Source organism: Leucoraja erinacea, unplaced genomic scaffold (genome assembly GCF_028641065.1).
Source record: "Leucoraja erinacea ecotype New England unplaced genomic scaffold, Leri_hhj_1 Leri_56S, whole genome shotgun sequence".
In the NCBI taxonomy this organism is placed as follows: Eukaryota; Metazoa; Chordata; class Chondrichthyes; order Rajiformes; family Rajidae; genus Leucoraja; species Leucoraja erinaceus.
The window spans coordinates 138332-156217 of record NW_026576476.1 but is presented as its reverse complement, the minus strand read 5'-3'; the positions used below and the strand labels follow the sequence as shown (position 1 = coordinate 156217).

The 17886-nt window shown below is 47.3% G+C and overlaps 1 protein-coding gene across 2 annotated transcripts in view; it reads right to left on the bottom strand.

Moving 5' to 3' along the window:
- Positions 1-17886, bottom strand: part of arsh (arylsulfatase H) — a 63110-nt gene that overhangs the window by 22491 nt on the left and 22733 nt on the right. For both annotated transcript variants that reach the window (XM_055630900.1, XM_055630901.1), the window contains 4 exons: positions 16612-16733; positions 12151-12273; positions 9825-10251; positions 4502-4638 (listed from right to left, as the gene is read on the bottom strand). In XM_055630900.1, the coding sequence (XP_055486875.1) occupies positions 4502-4638; positions 9825-10251; positions 12151-12273; positions 16612-16733 (809 nt within the window). The remainder of the gene's footprint in view (positions 1-4501; positions 4639-9824; positions 10252-12150; positions 12274-16611; positions 16734-17886) is intronic.

Here is a 17886-nt window from a genome sequence, read left to right as displayed (position 1 = left end):
TAGCGATCGTGTAGCGACAGGCTAGTCGCCGGCAGTCGCCTAAGAAAATCGCCTAAGTGGGACAGGCCCTTAAGGAAGCAACTCTACCGCTGCACCACTGTGCCGTCCCTCAGTGAGTTGGATAGTGCTGTATCTTGTGGGAGATTCTGTGCTTGGAATTTGCAAACGTAATTAAAATTTAGGGGTTGTGCAACTTCAGCAATCCGTAGCTTTCATTCAGAACCTGTTGAGGATTCTGCAGGGCAGCATTGCCTTTGTAGCTTTCACCGATTCAAGAAAGAGTTAGTATCAAGAAGAAAGACTGGATAGACTTGGTTTATACTCTATAGAATTTAGAAGATTGAGAGGGGATCTTATAGAAACTTACAAAATTCTTAAGGGGTTGGACAGGCTAGATGCAGGAAGATTGTTCCCGATGTTGGGGAAGTCCAGGACAAGGGGTCACAGCTTAAGGATAAGAGGGAAATCCTTTAAAACCGAGATGAGAAGAACTTTTTTCACACAGAGAGTGGTGAATCTCTGGAACTCTCTGCCACAGAGGGTAGTTGAGGCCAGTTCATTGGCTATATTTAAGAGGGAGTTAGATGTGGCCCTTGTGGCTAAGGGGATCAGGGGGTATGGAGAGAAGGCAGGTACAGGATACTGAGTTGGATGATCAGCCATGATCATATTGAATGGCGGTGCAGGCTCGAAGGGCCGAATGGCCTACTCCTGCACCTATTTTCTATGTTTCTATGTTTCTAAGACAGTAAGTCTGCAGGTACTATCGCAACGTCTAAGAAGCATTTAGACATGCACATGGAAAGATTAGGTTTGGAGGGGTATGGACCAAATGCTGGCAGGTGGGACTAGTGGCATGTTGGTCGGTGTGGGCAAGTTGGGGCGAAGGGGCGATTTTCATGCTTGTGATAGCAAGTACTCTATAAGTGCACAATCATGCATATTATAAGAAACGTTGAAAATAGGCCAATCGGCCCTTCGAGCCAGCACCGCCATTCACTATGATCATGACTGATCATCCAAAATCAGTACTCCCCGTTCCTGCTTTCTCCCCCTATGCATTGATTCCGTTAGCCCCAAGACCCATATCTAACTCTCTTGAATACATGAGCACCCAGGCATCATTACCTTGGAGCTCCTGAGGCTATCCTACTTTTGGGATCTATGCATTAGATGCACAGAGTCTTTTACCCAGAGTAGGGGAATCGAGGACCAGGGGACATAGGTTCAAGGTGAAGGGGAAAAGATTTAATAGGAATTCGAGGGGGTAACTATTTCACACAGAGGGTGGTGGGTGTATGGAACAAGCTGCCAGAGGAGGTAGTTGAGGCTAGGACTATCCCTTCGTTTAAGAAACAGTTGGATAGGTACATTGACAGGACAGGTTTGGAGGGTTACGGACCAAGCGCAGACATGTAGGACTAATGCAGCTGGGACATTATTGACTAGTGTGGGTATGTTGGGCCGAATGGCCTGTTTCCACACTGTATCACTCTATGACTCTATCACTATGTAGCCAAACCCTATTACCTTTCTGATGAAAGATCCCGACCCAAATCGTCACCTATTCACTGGAGTTTAGAAGGATGAGGGGGAATCTTATAGAAACATAAAAAATTATAAAAGGACTGGACAAGCAAGATGCAGAAAAACTGTTCCCAATGTTGGGCGAGTCCAGAACCAGGGGCCACAGTCTTAGAATAAAGGGGAGGTCATTTAAGACTGAGGTGAGAAAAAACTTTTTCACCCAGAGAGTTGTGAATTTATGGAATTCCCTGCCACAGAGGACAGTGGAGGCCAAGTCACTGGATGGATTTAAGAAAGAGTTCGATAGAGCTCTTGGAGTTAGTGAAGTCAAAGGATATGGGGAGAAGGCAGGCACGGGCTATTGATAGGGGACGATCAGCCATGATCACAATGAATGGCAGTGCTGGCTCGAAGGGCCGAATGGCCTCCTCCTGCACCTATTTTCTATGTCTCTATGTTTCTATTCCTTTCCTCCAGAGTCCCGGTGAGCTACTCCAGCATTTTATGGCTAGTTCCTATCACCTTTACAATTTTAAAGGCCAACCTTATTGGTTCTGGATTGACATGTTGCATAGAGTATCGAACAAAGAACACAACAACAACGAAAAGGAACAGGTCTTTTTGTCCACAAAGTCTGTGCTGAGCAAGATGCCAAGACCAACTCTTATCTGCCTCGACTCAACCCATATCCCTCCATTCTCTGCACATCCACACGTCCGAGGCGCCACTATCGTATCTGTCTCCACCACCATCACTAGATATCCAGACACTGACCAATTTCTATGCAAAAAAACCTGCCCTGCACACCTCCTTTAACCTTTGCTCCTCTCACCTGAAAGCTGTGTCCTCTAACCATATAACCATATAACAATTACAGCACGGAAACAGGCCATCTCGGCCCTACAAGTCCGTGCCGAACAAATTTTTTTTTTCCCCTTAGTCCCACCTGCCTGCACTGATACCATAACCCTCCATTCCCTTCTCATCCATATGCCTATCCAATTTATTTTTAAATGATACCAATGAACCTGCCTCCGCCACTTCCACTGGGAGCTCATTCCACACCGCCACCACTCTCTGCGTAAAGAAGTTCCCCCTCATATTACCCCTAAACTTCTGTCCCTTAATTCTGAAGTCATGTCCTCTTGTTTGAATCTTCCCTATTCTCAAAGGGAAAAGCTTGTCCACATCAACTCTGTCTATCCCTCTCATCATTTTAAAGACCTCTATCAGGTCCCCCCTTAACCTTCTGCGCTCCAGAGAATAAAGACCTAACTTATTCAACCTATCTCTGGCATTTGGTATTTCCATTCTGGGAAGAAAAAAAAGTTCTGACCGTCTATCTACGCCAGTGATTCCCGACCTGGGGGCCAATTTCAGGGGGGGGGGGGCACAGAAATATTTGGGGATTTAGGGGGCCACAGGTTCAATGAAGGGGGCCACAGAGCTACCACCCTGTAGCCTCCTAAATTTCAGTTCTAATACATTTAAATCTATGAGGTTGAAATATATTTGATGTTTGTGGAATAAAATAAAAGAGAATATATGTGCAATTAATAGACTCTGATATTTTTATGGAAGGTATTATAATATTGAAGTTTTCTCAGTTAATAATGTCGGGGGCGGGCACAGAAAAATTAAAAGACCTCAAGGGGGCCATGAGCTAAAACAAGGTTAGGGACCACTGATCTACTCCATGTTGGCTACACCTCAAAGGGAATTAATTCATCAAATTACAACCACCTTGTAGTGTTATGGCCTTTATTACTGACGTCAGCATTTTATTCCAGCGTTATTTGTTTCCAAGAATTCAAATTTCCTAACAGAATGTGTACATGGATAGGACAGGTTAGGATGCATGTGGGCCAAACGCAGGCAGGTGGGACTAGTGTAGCGGGGATATGTCGGCTGGTGTGGGCAAGTTGAGCTGAAGGGCCCCGTTTCCATACTGTATCACTCTATGATATTTTTGGAGGATATGGGAAATTTAAGAAAGATTTACGAGGTATGGAGCAAATGAGGGCAGGCGGGACTAGTTAGTTAGGGCATCTTAGTCGGCACGGGCAAGTTGGGACGAAAGGGCCCGTTTCCACGCTGTATGACTAGTGTAGATAGACACAAAAAGCTGGAGTAACTCAGTGGGTCTGACGGCATCTCTGGAGAAACAGAATAGGTGACGTTTTGAGTCGAAACCCTTCTTAACCATATAACCATATAACAATTACAGCACGGAAACAGGCCATCTCGGCCCTTCTAGTCCATACCGAACACTTACTCTCACCTAGTCCCATCTACCTGCACTCAGACCATAACCCTCCATTCCTTTCCCGTCCATATACCTATCCAATTCATTTTTAAATGATAAAATTGAACCTGCCTCCACCACTTACGCTGGAAGCTCATTCCACACCGCTACCACTCTCTGAGTAAAGAAGTTCCCCCTCATGTTACCCCTAAACGTCTGTCCCTTAATTCTCAAATCATGTCCTCTTGTTTGAATCTTCCCTACTCTCAATGGAAAAAGCTTATCCACGTCAACTCTGTCTATCCCTCTCATCATTTTAAAGACCTCTATTAAGTCCCCCCTTAACCTTCTGTGCTCCAAAGAATAAAGCCCTAACTTGTTCAACCTTTCTCTGTAACTTAGTTGCTGAAACCCCAGGCAACATTCTAGTAAATCTCCTCTGTACTCTCTCTATTTTGTTCTTCTTCAGACATCTGTCCCAACATTCAGGAAACAATTCGACAAGTTTGGAGGAATATGGTCCAAATGTGGGCAGATGGGACCAGAGTAGCTGGGACCTGTTGGCCAGTGTGGGCAAGTTGGGCTGAAGGTCCTGTTTCCATGCTGTATCACTCTATGACTCGACTGTGTGGGGGATGTGAACTCACGTCAGACCGACTGAATATTGGTCCAGGAACTTGGTATCTCTGCCACTGCATCCCCTTCTCATTATATTGTCAGATAACTTACCTACGTGCCAATCCATCTCCTCCACATTGTCTCCATAAGAACCGTGATTGCTCTTCCCAACAAATGGCTTGGCGGTAAAGAAAGGAGAATGGACATGGAGCAGGGACACAAAAAGAAGGAATGGCTTCTTCCGGTTTCTAAAATTGGAAAGGAATGACTAGTGTTAGAATAACCCGTCCCAGCCTGGATGCAAATGGAACAGTTGGCTATCCTGTACTATTGACCAAAACATTTAATGTGGCACGGTGGCCCAGTGGTAGAGCTGCTGCCTTACAGCACTGGGGACCCAGTGTTCGATCCTGACCTCGGGTGCTGCCTGTGCAGAGTTTGCACGTTCTCCCTGTGACCTGCGTGCATTTCAATAGATAGAGAATAGTTAGTAGGTGCAGGAGGAGGCCATTCGGCCCTTAAGCGAGCACCGCCATTCAATGTGATCACTGGTTCCTCTGGGTGTTCCAGTTTACATAGAAACATAGATAGAAAATAGGTGCAGGAGGAGGCCATTCGGCCCTTCGAGCCAGCACCGCCATTCAATGTGATGACGGTTTCCTCTGGGTGTTCTTCCCACATTCCAAAGACATGCAAGTTTACAGGTTAATTGGCTTCTGTAAATTGCCCCTAGTGTGTAGGATGCAAAACAGATAATGCAGAACTAGAGTGCAGGGGATCGCTGGTCGGCGCGGACTCAGTGGGCTGAAGGGCCTGTTTCCACGCTGTATCTCTAAACTCACCACTTCTGTCATAGATACTCATAATTGACTTCTGCTCCTCCTGCACCTATTTTCTATCTATGTTTCTATGTAAACTGGAGCACCCAGAGCAACCTGTGATCACATTGAATGGCGGTGCTTGCTTAAGGGCCGAATGGCCTCCTCCTGCACCTACTGCTGTAAATTCTCCCTCGTGTGTGGCCTATAACCAGTGTATTGATGATTGGTGGTCAGTGCGGACTCGGTGGGCCGAATGGTCTATTTCCATGCAGTATTTCTTAAATTAAAACTAAATTCCCCCCCACTCCCCGATGATAAAGTTCACTTTTTACCTCATTCCGAAATCCACAAGCATCTGGTCAGCTTGTTCATGACACACACACACGCACACGCGCACGCACACGCGCACGCACACGCGCACGCACACCACAGCCAGCATTTGCCGCGGCCCAGAAGGCACGCCCACGGGCACACACACACACACACACACACACACACACACACACACACACACACACACACACACACACACACACACACACACACACACACACACACACACACACACACACACACACACACACACACACACACAACACACACACACACCCTGATTTTCACCGCTTCTTACCATCGCGGAGCCTGGGATCCCTTGCCGGGGATCACCAGAAGAAGTGCTCTGACCGCTGGCCCGTGGCCTTTAACATCGTGAGGCCGCGGTCTCCGATAAGAAGCGGCCGATTCGGGAACTCAAAGCCGCGGGCGGAGCGCGCTCTGATCCGTCCCCACGCCGGAGTTTCAATCACCCCGGCGTGAGGGCTTGTTACATCGGGGCAGTCCGCAGCAGCGACTGCGCAAGGTTCAAGGCCCCGGCCACGGGTGAACAAAGGAGGAAGATTGACTGGACTTTATCGCCTTCCATCACAGCGAGGAATGGGGATTCCACTGTGGTGGATGTTTATGTTAAACTCTACCATGTATTGTGTTCTCTTTTCACTTGTGTGTGTGTGTACGGTAACTCAAATATCACTGAAATATCACTTAATTAGTGCACGTGCCAATAAATGTGAAGTTGAACTTGAACTATTTGCAATTTCAAGACTTTCCGATATAAAACATCAAACAGTGTAGCCCAGGAACAGGCCCTTTGGCCCACAATGTCCATCGGCCCACGCACATGGTCCATATCCCTCCATTCCTTGCATATCCATGTGCCTATCTAAAAGCCTCTTAAATACCTCTATCCTGTCCTGCCTTTAAACTTTGCCCCTCTCACCTTAAAATTATGTCCTCCACCCCGTGACATTTCCACCCTGGGGGGAAAAAGGTTCTTATTGTCAAAAGACACAAAATACTGGAGTAACTCAATGGGTCAGCCAGCATCTCTGGAGAAAAAGGATGGGTGACGTTTCGGGTCGGGACAGAGTCAGTCTGAAGAAGGTCTTGACCTGAAACATAGAAACATAGAAAATAGGTGCAGGAGTAGGCCATTCGGCCCTTCGAGCCTGCACCGCCATTCAATATGATCATGGCTGATCATCCAACTCTGTATCCTGTACCTGCCTTCTCTCCATACCCCCTGATCCCTTTAGCCACAAGGGCCACATCTAACTCCCTCTTAAATATAGCCAATGAACTGGCCTCAACTACCTTCTGTGGCAGAGAATTCCAGAGATTCACCACTCTCTGTGTGAAAAATGTTTTTCCCATCTTGTTCCTAAAAGATTTCCCCCTTATAGGCTGTGGGCCGAGCATCAAAAATGTGTCTAGAAATAGGATTTCATGACCCAAGTCACCAAACTACATGAAATTTTCACATATTGTGTAAAAAAAATGTATATAAATCACCCCTGAAACCCGATATGAAGAAGACTTGCACATTTTTATTAAATTAGAGAAAAACCGGAAAAATGTCAGGAATTTTTTAGTCCAATCAAAGCACATTTAACAGTGAGTTGTCTGCCAGTTGGCCAATCACGCGCTTTTTTTCAGGCTAGCACACAAAATGGCTGAGGGGGCTTCACAGTTGCCTGTTTTACTGGAGATTCCGATGTGTTGTTCTGTGGAATAAATGTCGTGTAAACTTGCAGCAGGTAATTGTATTTAGTAGGAAAAGCATTAAAAAGGCCCTTCGAGCCTGCACCGCCATTCAATATGATCATGGCTGGTCATCCAACTCAGTATCCTGTACCTGCCTTCTCTCCATACCCCCTGATCCCTTTAGCCACAAGGGCCACATCTAACTCCCTCTTAAATATAGACAATGAACTGGCCTCAACTATCTTCTGTGGCAGAGAATTCCACAGATTCACCACTCTCTGTGTGAAAAATGTTTTTCTCATCTCGATCCTAAAAGATTTCCCCCTTACCCTTAAGCTGTGACCCCTTGTTCTGGACTTCCCCAACATCGGGAACAATCTTCCTGCATCTAGCCTGTCCAACCCTTTAAGAATTTTGTAAGTTTCTATAAGATCTCCCCTCAATCTTCTAAATTCTAGCGCGTACAAGCCGAGTCTATCCAGTCTTTCTGCATATGAAAGTCCTGACATCCCAGGAATCAGTCTGGTGAACCTTCTCTGTACTCCCTCTATGGCAAGAATGTCTTTCCTCAAACATAATCTATCCTTAAACCAGCATCTGCACTTCTTTCTTTCCTCATTTAATGGGTTGAAGGTCCTGCTTCCATGTTGGTTGGGACCGTTCTTCAGACAGAAAGGTAGAGGTGGGGTGGATTTTGGAGGCAACAAAAGGCCAGGGCAAACCAAGCCCACATTTTCCTGTTGTGCTAAAATGTATTGTCTCCCAAATAATCACCAACCCCTCCGGGATCCTTTTGCCACTTCTCTCCCTTGAGGGCCGATGAATCTACCAGCACAACTTTGGGATGTGGGAGAAAAGCGGAGCGCCCGGTTAAATCCATGTGGTCACAGGGAGTACATGCAAACTCCACAGAGGCTGCGCTGGAGGTCAGGATCAAGCTGAGCACCCAAGGTCAGGATTAAACCTGGGTCTCGGAGGCAGCAGTTCTACTAATTGATGGCAGAATAGACTCGATGGTGGAGTAGACTCAGATGGCCGAATTCTGCTGTGCTCTGCGAGCGGGGGCGGTGATCACCATGACGACCCGGGTGCCGATGTGTGCAGCCAGGGACGAGAGTGAGTCTGGAGCCGGTGAATGCTATTGGCCCTCCCCCCCGGAGCCCCTCCCCCCCACACACCTCCCACACCCCCCCTTTCCCCCCACCAGCCCCTCCCCCCCACACCAGCCCTCTCCCCCCACACCAGCCCCTCCCCCCCACCACCACCCCTCCCCCCCCACACCAGCCCCTCCCCCCCACACCCAGCCCCTCCCCCCCCACACACCAGCCCCTCCCCCCTGCAACCCCCCATTCCCCTACACCCCACACCAGATCACCCATCCCCCCACACCGCCTCCCCCCCCCCTACCCTGCACCCCCCCCTACCCTCTCCTTCCCACTCCCCCCCACTCCTCCCCCCCCCACCACAGCAGCCCCTCCCCCCACACACCACCCCTATCCCCTCCCACACAACCCCTCCCCCCCACACCCCCCCGAGTCCAGGTCCAAACCTCCCTGAGTGACACCAGCCCCTCCCCCCCACAGTGACCCCTCCCCCACACCATTTGCCCCACAATATCCAAACTAGCCCTTTGGAAGCCAGTCCCTTCGCCCCACAACATCCATACTAGTGTTCCAGAATGCCACCATCCTGGCCCCCCAATATTGGAATTGGTGGAGAGGTGGAATATTGTGTCCACCAGCCCTCCCGTGAGTGAGACTGAACAATGGGTCCCACCAGCCATGAGTGACAATGTAATGGTCAATTGTCTCAGATTGTCGTTCCACTTTGGCCCACAATATCCAAACTATTGTGTGTATAAATACACACACCCTGCCCTTTGGAAGCCAGTCCCTCTCGGCCCACAACATGTTTCCATATTCTGTAGTGTAAGAATTTCATTGTCCTATCTGAGACACATAACAATAAAACACTATTGACTCTTGACACTTGGTACATGAGACAATAAACTAATCTGAGCTGATGGGGCTGATTAAATTCTTAAGGGGTTGGACAGGCTAGATGCAGGAAGATTGTTCCCGATTCAGATTCAGATTCAGATTCAATTTTAATTGTCATTGTCAGTGTACAGTACAGAGACAACGAAATGCATTCGTTAGGGAATGTTAGGGAAGTCCAGGACAAGGGGTCACAGCTTAAGGACCCCGATGTTAGGGAAGTCCAGGACAAGGGGTCACAGCTTAAGGATAAGGGGGGAAATCCTTTAAAACCGAGATGAGAAGAACTTTTTTCACACAGAGAGTGGTGAATCTCTGTGAACTCTCTGCCACAGAGGGTAGTTGAGGCCAGTTCATTGGCTATATTTAAGAGGGAGTTAGATGTGGCCCTTGTGGCTAAGGGGATCAGGGGGTATGGAGAGAAGGCAGGTACGGGATACTGAGTTGGATGATCAGCCATGATCATATTGAATGGCGGTGCAGGCTCGAAGGGCCGAATTGCCTACTCCTGCACCTAATTTCTATGTTACTATGATGGCTTCTGCACTAGTGAACTGATGAAGATACAGTTCCTACCTTTCGATGAATCCCAGAGCTTCCTCGGTCATTCTCGCCGGGAGGGTTTCCGGGTTTGAAGGCTGCTGAATAACTTGATGGTTCCTCATGACCAGACAATTCCAGTGCCTGAGGAAACCAAAGAGACTGTACCAAGATCCGAAGAGCAAGCACCAACACACTGTGGGCCAGACGATCCACTTCCATCCCACGCTAATGAGGCCGGTCCGCCTCAGAACAAACAGCGTCAGAAGTCCCGCGAAGATCACTTCAGCGGCCAGGTAGACTCTGACCTGAATGTCCACAAAAATGGCACTTTGGTTGGTTCCCGGCTTGCAATCTTCTACATTGGTGAAAGGCATGCCATAGTAGTAGTCAAAGCCGTGACTCAGTGGATGATGGCAGTGGTCAGTCCTAGTTTCACAGTTCACACCGAGATGCCATTTTCCTGTTGATAAACATAGAGAATCGGTTCTAACTTTCAAGCCAGCGTCGCCATTCAATTTTATCATCCTAAATCAGTAACCTGTCCCTGCTTTCTCCCCACATCCCTTGATTCTGTTAGCCCCAAGATCGATCTAACGCTCTCTTGAAAACATCCAGTGAATTGACCTTCTGTGGCAGAGAATTCCACAGATTCACAACTCTCTGGATGAAAAAGTTTTTCCTCATCCCAGTCCTAAATGGCCTGCCCCTTATTCTTAAACTGTGACCCCTGGTTCTGGACTCACCCAACATCGGGGGAAAAATTCCTGCATCTAGCTTGTCCAATTCCTTAAGAATTTTATATTTTTCAAAATGATAAGAACAAATGTATCTAAGAAGTAATGAACATAGAACAAAACAGTGTGTAGGAAGGAACTGCAGATGCTGGTTTGCATCGAAGATAAACACAAAGTGCTGGAGTAACTCAGCGGGACAGCATCTCTGGAGAGAAGGAATGGGTGACCTTTCGGGTTAATAGACAATAGGTGCAGGAGCAGGCCATTTGGCCCTTCGAGCCAGCACCTCCATTCTCTGTGATCATGGCTGATCATCCACAATCAATACCCTGTTCCTGCCTTCTCCTCATATCCCCTGACTCTGCTATCTTTTAGAGCTCTATCTAACTCTCTCTTGAAAGCATTCAGAGAATTGGCCTCCACTGCCTTCTGCGTACAAACTCCATACAGACAGCACCCGTAGTAGGGATCGAACCCGGGTCTCCGGCGCTGCATTCGCTGTAAGGCAGCAACTCTACCGTTGCGCCACTGTGACCGCCCAGTTTGTACGTTCTCCCGGGGACCACGTGGGTTTTCGCCAGGATCACCGGTTTCCTCCCACATCCCAAAGACGTGCAGGTTTGTAGGTTAATTGACTTGGCACAATTGCATGTGTAGGATAGTGTTAGTGTCTTGCATCTCTAAACTAAACTAAAAAAACTAAAGAGCACATATTGCAATTGACAGTAGTGTCCACGTCCCATGAATAAGCAAATGAAATGTGTAGGAAGGAACTGCAGATGCTGGTTTACTCCGAAGACAGACACAAAAAGCTGGAGCAACGCATCGGGTCAGGCAGCATCTCTGGAGGAAAGGAATAGGTGACGTTTCGGGTCGTGACCCATCTTCAGACTGAAAGTTAGGGGAAAAGGAAGCGAGGGATACAGACGGTGATATAGAGATATATAGAGTAAATATAACCATATAACAATTACAGCATGGAAACAGGCCATCTCGACCCTTCTGGTCCGTGCCGAACACGTATTCTCCCCTAGTGCCATATACCTGCGCTCAGACCATAACCCTCCATACCTTTCCCAACCATATAACTATCCAATTTATTTTTAAATGATAAAAACGAACCTGCCTCCACCACCTGCACTGGAAGCTCATTCCACACAGCCACCACTCTCTGAGTAAAGAAGTTCCCCCTCATGTTACCCCTAAACTTCTGTCCCTTAATTCTCAAGTCATGTCCCCTTGTTTGAATCTTCCCTACTCTCAGTGGAAAAGCTTATCCACGTCAACTCTGTCTATCCCTCTCATCATTTTAAAGACCTCTATCAAGTCCCCCCTTAACCTTCTGCGCTCCAAAGAATAAAGCCCTAACTTGTTCAACCTTTCTCTGTAACTTAGTTGCTGAAACCCAGTCAACATTCTAGTAAATCTCCTCTGTACTCTCTCTATTTTGTTGACATCCTTCCTATAATTAGGCGACCAAAATTGTACACCATACTCCAAAATTGGCCTCATCAATGCCTTGTACAATTTTAACATTACATCCCAACTTCTATACTCATAAATGAAAATGAGATATGCAAAAATAGTTATGATGATAAAGGAAACTAGGCCATTGTTATACATACCTATAATGCCAGTGTGATATCCTTGTTTCTGCAATATTGCTGCAAATGTTGTTTCATTCTTCGGAAGCCCACCAGAACAGCCAGTGAATGTTAGGACACGGACTCTGTAACCATTGTCCATACCTTGAATAAAAATGCAAATAAATAAGATTAACAGCTTAATTGTTTTGTGGCTATAAGTCCATTTGTCCCTCTCGCTAGCTGAGCATCACCTCCCCCGACGTCTGTAGTGTAGTTAGGCTTAGAGATACAAGGCGAAAAAAGGCCCCGTTTGTTTCAATGAAGTCCCCCCCCCCCCTCATTCGTTAAACTCCAGCGAGTACAGGCCCAGCGCAGACAAACGCTCATCATAGGTTTACCCACTCATTCCTGGGATCATTCTCGTAAACCTTCCTGGGACCCTCTCTCCAGAGGCAGCACATCCTTCCTCAGATATGGGGGCCCAAAGTTGCTCGCGATGTTCCAGAAGCGGCCTGACCAGCGTGACGAAGACAAGTGAGTCCACGAGTGTAGGAGGTCCCGGTGAGCCTGGCCCGACCGCCGCGGAGCCGGGAGAGGGAGGGAAGCCGCCTGGCCTGGGCGCTGCTCGCCTCCGAAGACTGGGAACTCGAGAGAAGGGTGGAGGGAGTCGGCAGCGGTGGCAGACGCTGGTACAAGGGGCAGTAGGAAGAACCGGGATGGTCTTGCCTGCCGCGCTTTCAATAGACAATAGAAAATAGGTGCAGGAGTAGGCCATTCAGCCAATCAAGCCTGCACCACCATTCAATTTGATCATGGCTGATCATCCAAATCACTATCCTGTACCTGCCTTCTCTCCATACCCCCTGATCCCTTTAGCCACAAGGGCCACATCTAACTCCCTCTTAAATATAGCCAATGAACTGTGGCCTCAACTACTTTCTGTGGAAGAGAATTCCATAGATTCACCCCTCTCTGTGTGAACTTTTTTTTTCTCTTCTCGATCCTTAAAGACTTCACCCTTATCCTTAAACTGTGACCCCTTGTTCTGGTCTTCCCCAACATCGGGAACAATCTTCCTGCATCTAGCCTGTCTAGCCCCTTAAGAATTTTGTAAGTTTCTATCAGATCCCCCCTCAATCTTCTAAATTCCAGCGAGTACCAAGTCTATCCAGCCTTTCTTCATGTGAAAGTCCTGACATCCCAGGAATCAGTCTGGTGAACCTTCTCTGTACTCCCTCTATGGCAAGAATGTCTTTCCTCAGATTAGGAGACCAAAACTGTACTCAATATCATGGCTGGTCATCCCCAATCAGTACCCCGTTCCTGCCTTCTCCCCATATCCTCCTCAAATGTCATTAGAAACGGGAATAGTCCCCGAGGATTGGCGTACTGCGCATGTTGTTCCATTGTTTAAAAAGGGTTCTAAGAGTAAACCTAGCAATTATAGACCTGTTAGTTTGACTTCAGTGGTGGGCAAATTAATGGAAAAGATACTTAGAGACAATATATATAAGCATCTAGATAAACAGGGTCTGATTAGGAACAGTCAACATGGATTTGTGCCTGGAAGGTCATGTTTGACTAATCTTCTTGAATTTTTTGAAGAGGTTACTAGGGAAATTGACGAGGGTAAAGCAGTGGATGTTGTCTATATGGACTTTAGTAAGGCCTTTGACAAGGTTCCTCATGGAAGGTTGGTTAAGAAGGTTCAACTGTTGGGTATAAATGCAGGAATAGCAAGATGGATTCAACAGTGGCTGAATGGGAGAAGCCAGAGGGTAATGGTGGATGGCTGTTTATCGGGTTGGAGGCAGGTGACTAGTGGGGTGCCTCAGGGATCTGTGTTGGGTCCTTTGTTGTTTGTCATGTACATCAATGATCTGGATGAAGGTGTGGTAAATTGGATTAGTAAGTATGCAGATGATACCAAGATAGGGGGTCTTGTGGATAATGAAGAGGATTTCCAAAGTCTACAGAGTGATTTAGGCCATTTGGAAAAATGGGCTGAAAGATGGCAGATGGAGTTTAATGCTGATAAATGTGAGGTGCTACACCTTGGTAGGACAAATCAAAATAGGACGTACATGGTAAATGGTAGGGAATTGAAGAATACAGTTGAACAGAGGGATCTGGGTATAACCGTGCATAGTTCCTTGAAGGTGGAATCTCATATAGATAGGGTGGTAAAGAAAGCTTTTGGTATGCTAGCCTTTAGAAATCAGAGCATTGAGTATAGAAGCTGGGATGTAATGTTAAAATTGTACAAGGCATTGGTGAGACCAAATCTGGAGTATGGTGTACAATTTTGTTCGCCAAATTATAGGAAGGATGTCAACAAAATAGAGAGAGTACAGAGGAGATTTACTAGAATGTTGCTTGGGTTTCAACAACTAAGTTACAGAGATAGGTTGAATAAGTTAGGTCTTTATTCTCTGGAGCGCAGAAGGTTAAGGGGGGACCTGATAGAGGTCTTTAAAATGATGAGAGGGATAGACAGAGTTGATGTGGACAAGCTTTTCCCTTTGAGAATAGGGAAGATTCAAACAAGAGGACATGACTTCAGAATTAAGGGACAGAAGTTTAGGGGTAATATGAGGGGGAACTTCTTTACTCAGAGAGTGGTAGCGGTGTGGAATGAGCTCCCAGTGGAAGTGGTGGAGGCAGGTTCATTGGTATCATTTAAAAATAAATTGGATAGGCATATGGATGAGAAGGGAATGGAGGGTTATGGTACGAGTGCAGGCAGGTGGGACTAAGGGGAAAAAAATTTGTTCGGCATGGACTTGTAGGGCCGAGATGGCCTGTTTCCGTGCTGTAATTGTTATATGGTTATATGGTTATATCCCCTGACTTCGCTATCTTTAAGAGCGCTATCTAGAAAGTATCCAGAGAACCTGCCTCCACCGCCCTCTGAGGCAGAGAATTCCACAGATCTGAGACCTTTCATGGTCGGCTGCGGGAGGCGCCCACCCTGTGGGGCACGAAGGTTGAAGAGGGCCGGGCAAGGAGAGGACGAAGGTTCGCGGGACCACCGGAATGGAGGGGGCGACTGCAACAGGCCTGGATCGCCCGCTGCAGCTGGGACTGTAACCTGGCGCCAAAGCCTGGTGGCTCATGCACCCAGGCTCAGTAGACTGTTTCAATGCATTATGTAGCTAACCGGGCATTGTACTTATGTAGGGCAGGTAATCTTACTGATCTGAATGCAAAGAAGAATGGAAAAGGACTCTCTTTGTACCTTGTTACACCCGACGATAAAATGAACCATTGGACCGTATCATTAATTAATGGATCAGTTTGTGCAAACGAGATGAACACAGAACACTGTATCTTGGTACACACAACAATTATAAACTAACGTGGGCAGCACAGTGGTATTGCGGTAGATTTGCCGCATTATAGCACCAGAGACCCAGGTTAGATCCTGACAACAGGTGCTGTCCGCTGAGGGGGGAGAGAGAGGAGGGGAGGGGGAAGATAGAAGAGGGAGGAGGAGGGGGGGGGGGGGGGGGTGGGGGAGAGAGAGGGGGGGAGGGGAGATGGAATACTTGACTCCGAGCTGTAATATTTGATCTAGTTCCTTACAGTAATCCAATTAAGAATGGCAGAAGGGCCTCGACCCGAAACATCACCCATTCCTTCTCTCCAGAGATGCTGCCCTGTCCTGCTGAGTTACCCCAGCTTTTTGTGTCTGTCTAAGAAGTGCAGATGCTGATTAATGCATAATGGGGCAGAAAGAGCTGGAGCAACTCAGCAGGGCAAGCTACATCCCTGCACAGCACGGATGTGAAATCTTGGCTCAGGACCCTTCTTCAGGCCCGTCTCGGAGAACATGGAAAGGCGAAGTTTCAGGTCGACTTGAGACACTTCTTCAGACCCAGGTGGAGAGGTGACGTTTCGGGGTCGAGGCCCTTCTTCAGACCTGCATATGTTCCCTTACATTGCGTACAGCTTTGGTCTCCAAATCTGAGGAAGGACATTATTGCCATAGAGGGAGTGCAGAGAAGGTTCACCAGACTGATTCCTGGGATGTCAGGACTGTCTTATGAAAAAAGACTGGATAGACTTGGTTTATACTCTCTAGAATTTAGAAGATTGAGAGGGGATCTTATAGAAACTTACAAAATTCTTAAGGGGTTGGACAGGCTAGATGCAGGAAGATTGTTCCCGATGTCGGGGAAGTCCAGGACAAGGGGTCACAGCTTAAGGATAAGGGGGAAATCCTTTAAAACCGAGATGAGAAGAACTTTTTTCACACAGAGAGTGGTGAATCTCTGGAATTCTCTGCCACAGAGGGTAGTTGAGGCCAGTTCATTGGCTATATTTAAGAGGGAGTTAGATGTGGTCCTTGTGGCTAAGGGGATCAGGGGGTATGGAGAGAAGGCAGGTACGGGATACTGAGTTGGATGATCAGCCATGATCATATTGAATGGCGGTGCAGGCTCGAAGGGCCGAATGGGCTACTCCTGCACCTAATTTCTATGTTTCTATGTTTCTTACCGGATCGAATAGGGTATCTGCCCGTCATGAAGGCGGCCCTACTAGGCGTGCAGAGTGGAGCTGCTGCCAAATGATGGGTTAGCATCAGTCCTTCCTCAGCAAGACGATCAATATTGGGAGTTCTGTCGGAAAAATAACAATGGTTACTGGACTTAGTGGGACCCATTGGGTCCCAGCTTCCCACGGGAGGGCTGGTCCCCCAACGCAATATTCCACCTCTCCACCAATTGGGGGGGGAGGGGGGGTTCTGGTGTGTTAGTATGGGTGTTGTGGGCTGGTTTCAAGAGGGCTAGTATGGACATTGTGGGCCGAATGGATTCTTGGGCTGGCAGCTCAGTCACTCAAGCCTGTTGTGCTGGCAGCTCATTCACTCACAGCGGGTGGGCTGCCAGTTGACTTGCCAAGTGGCTATTCCTTGAAATTCCATTTCAAGCAGGGTGCAAGGCCACCAATTTCAAGTGCAGTTTCATACCACTTCAAGCACGGTGCAGGGCCACCAAATTCAAGTGCAGTTTCATACCACTTCAAGCAAGTTTCCTTCAGATTGATGTTATATTTTCCAAGTTATTGAATTAACTTGAAACAGCGCCAGCCGCGCCTGCGCACTTAGGGGGAGGGTTCCCGTGTGCGTCACAATGGGGATCTCTGGCGTCACACCGGGAACCCGTCAGTCGCGTGTGTGTGCGTGTGCGCGTGTCTGTGTGCGTACATACATACAGATACATAAGCCGCATACATGCTTGTATATATATATATACACCCATATGCACGCACGCACGCATACATATATACAGTTTAAGAACAATGATCCAAATTCTATGTACAATGAGTCTATCACACTGGGTCAATAAACTAAACCATCAATCAATCAATCAATCAATCAATCAATCAATCAATCAATCAATAAATCAATCAATCAATCTTTATTGTCATCTTGCAAGCAACAGTTGTACAGTGCAAAATGAAAAGACGTTTCCCAGGGAATACCGGAGCATCGCACATGAAATTTAAAACACTTCACACATAATAACACTAAAAACAATCCAGTCCCTGATGGAACAGTATAAATAGTTAAAAGCAGGTAAAACGCAACGTTAAAATACAATAAACCAATCATAAAAAATGTCCGGGGCAGCTGATTTGAGTGGCCAGTGCCAGTTATTAAAGTGTCCGTGCCAGCCGCAGAATCAAGTGACTGTGAGTACAGAGTGACTGTTTAGCAGCCTCACAGCCTGTGGCAGGAAGCTGTTTAGCAGTCTTGTAGTCCGGGCTTTG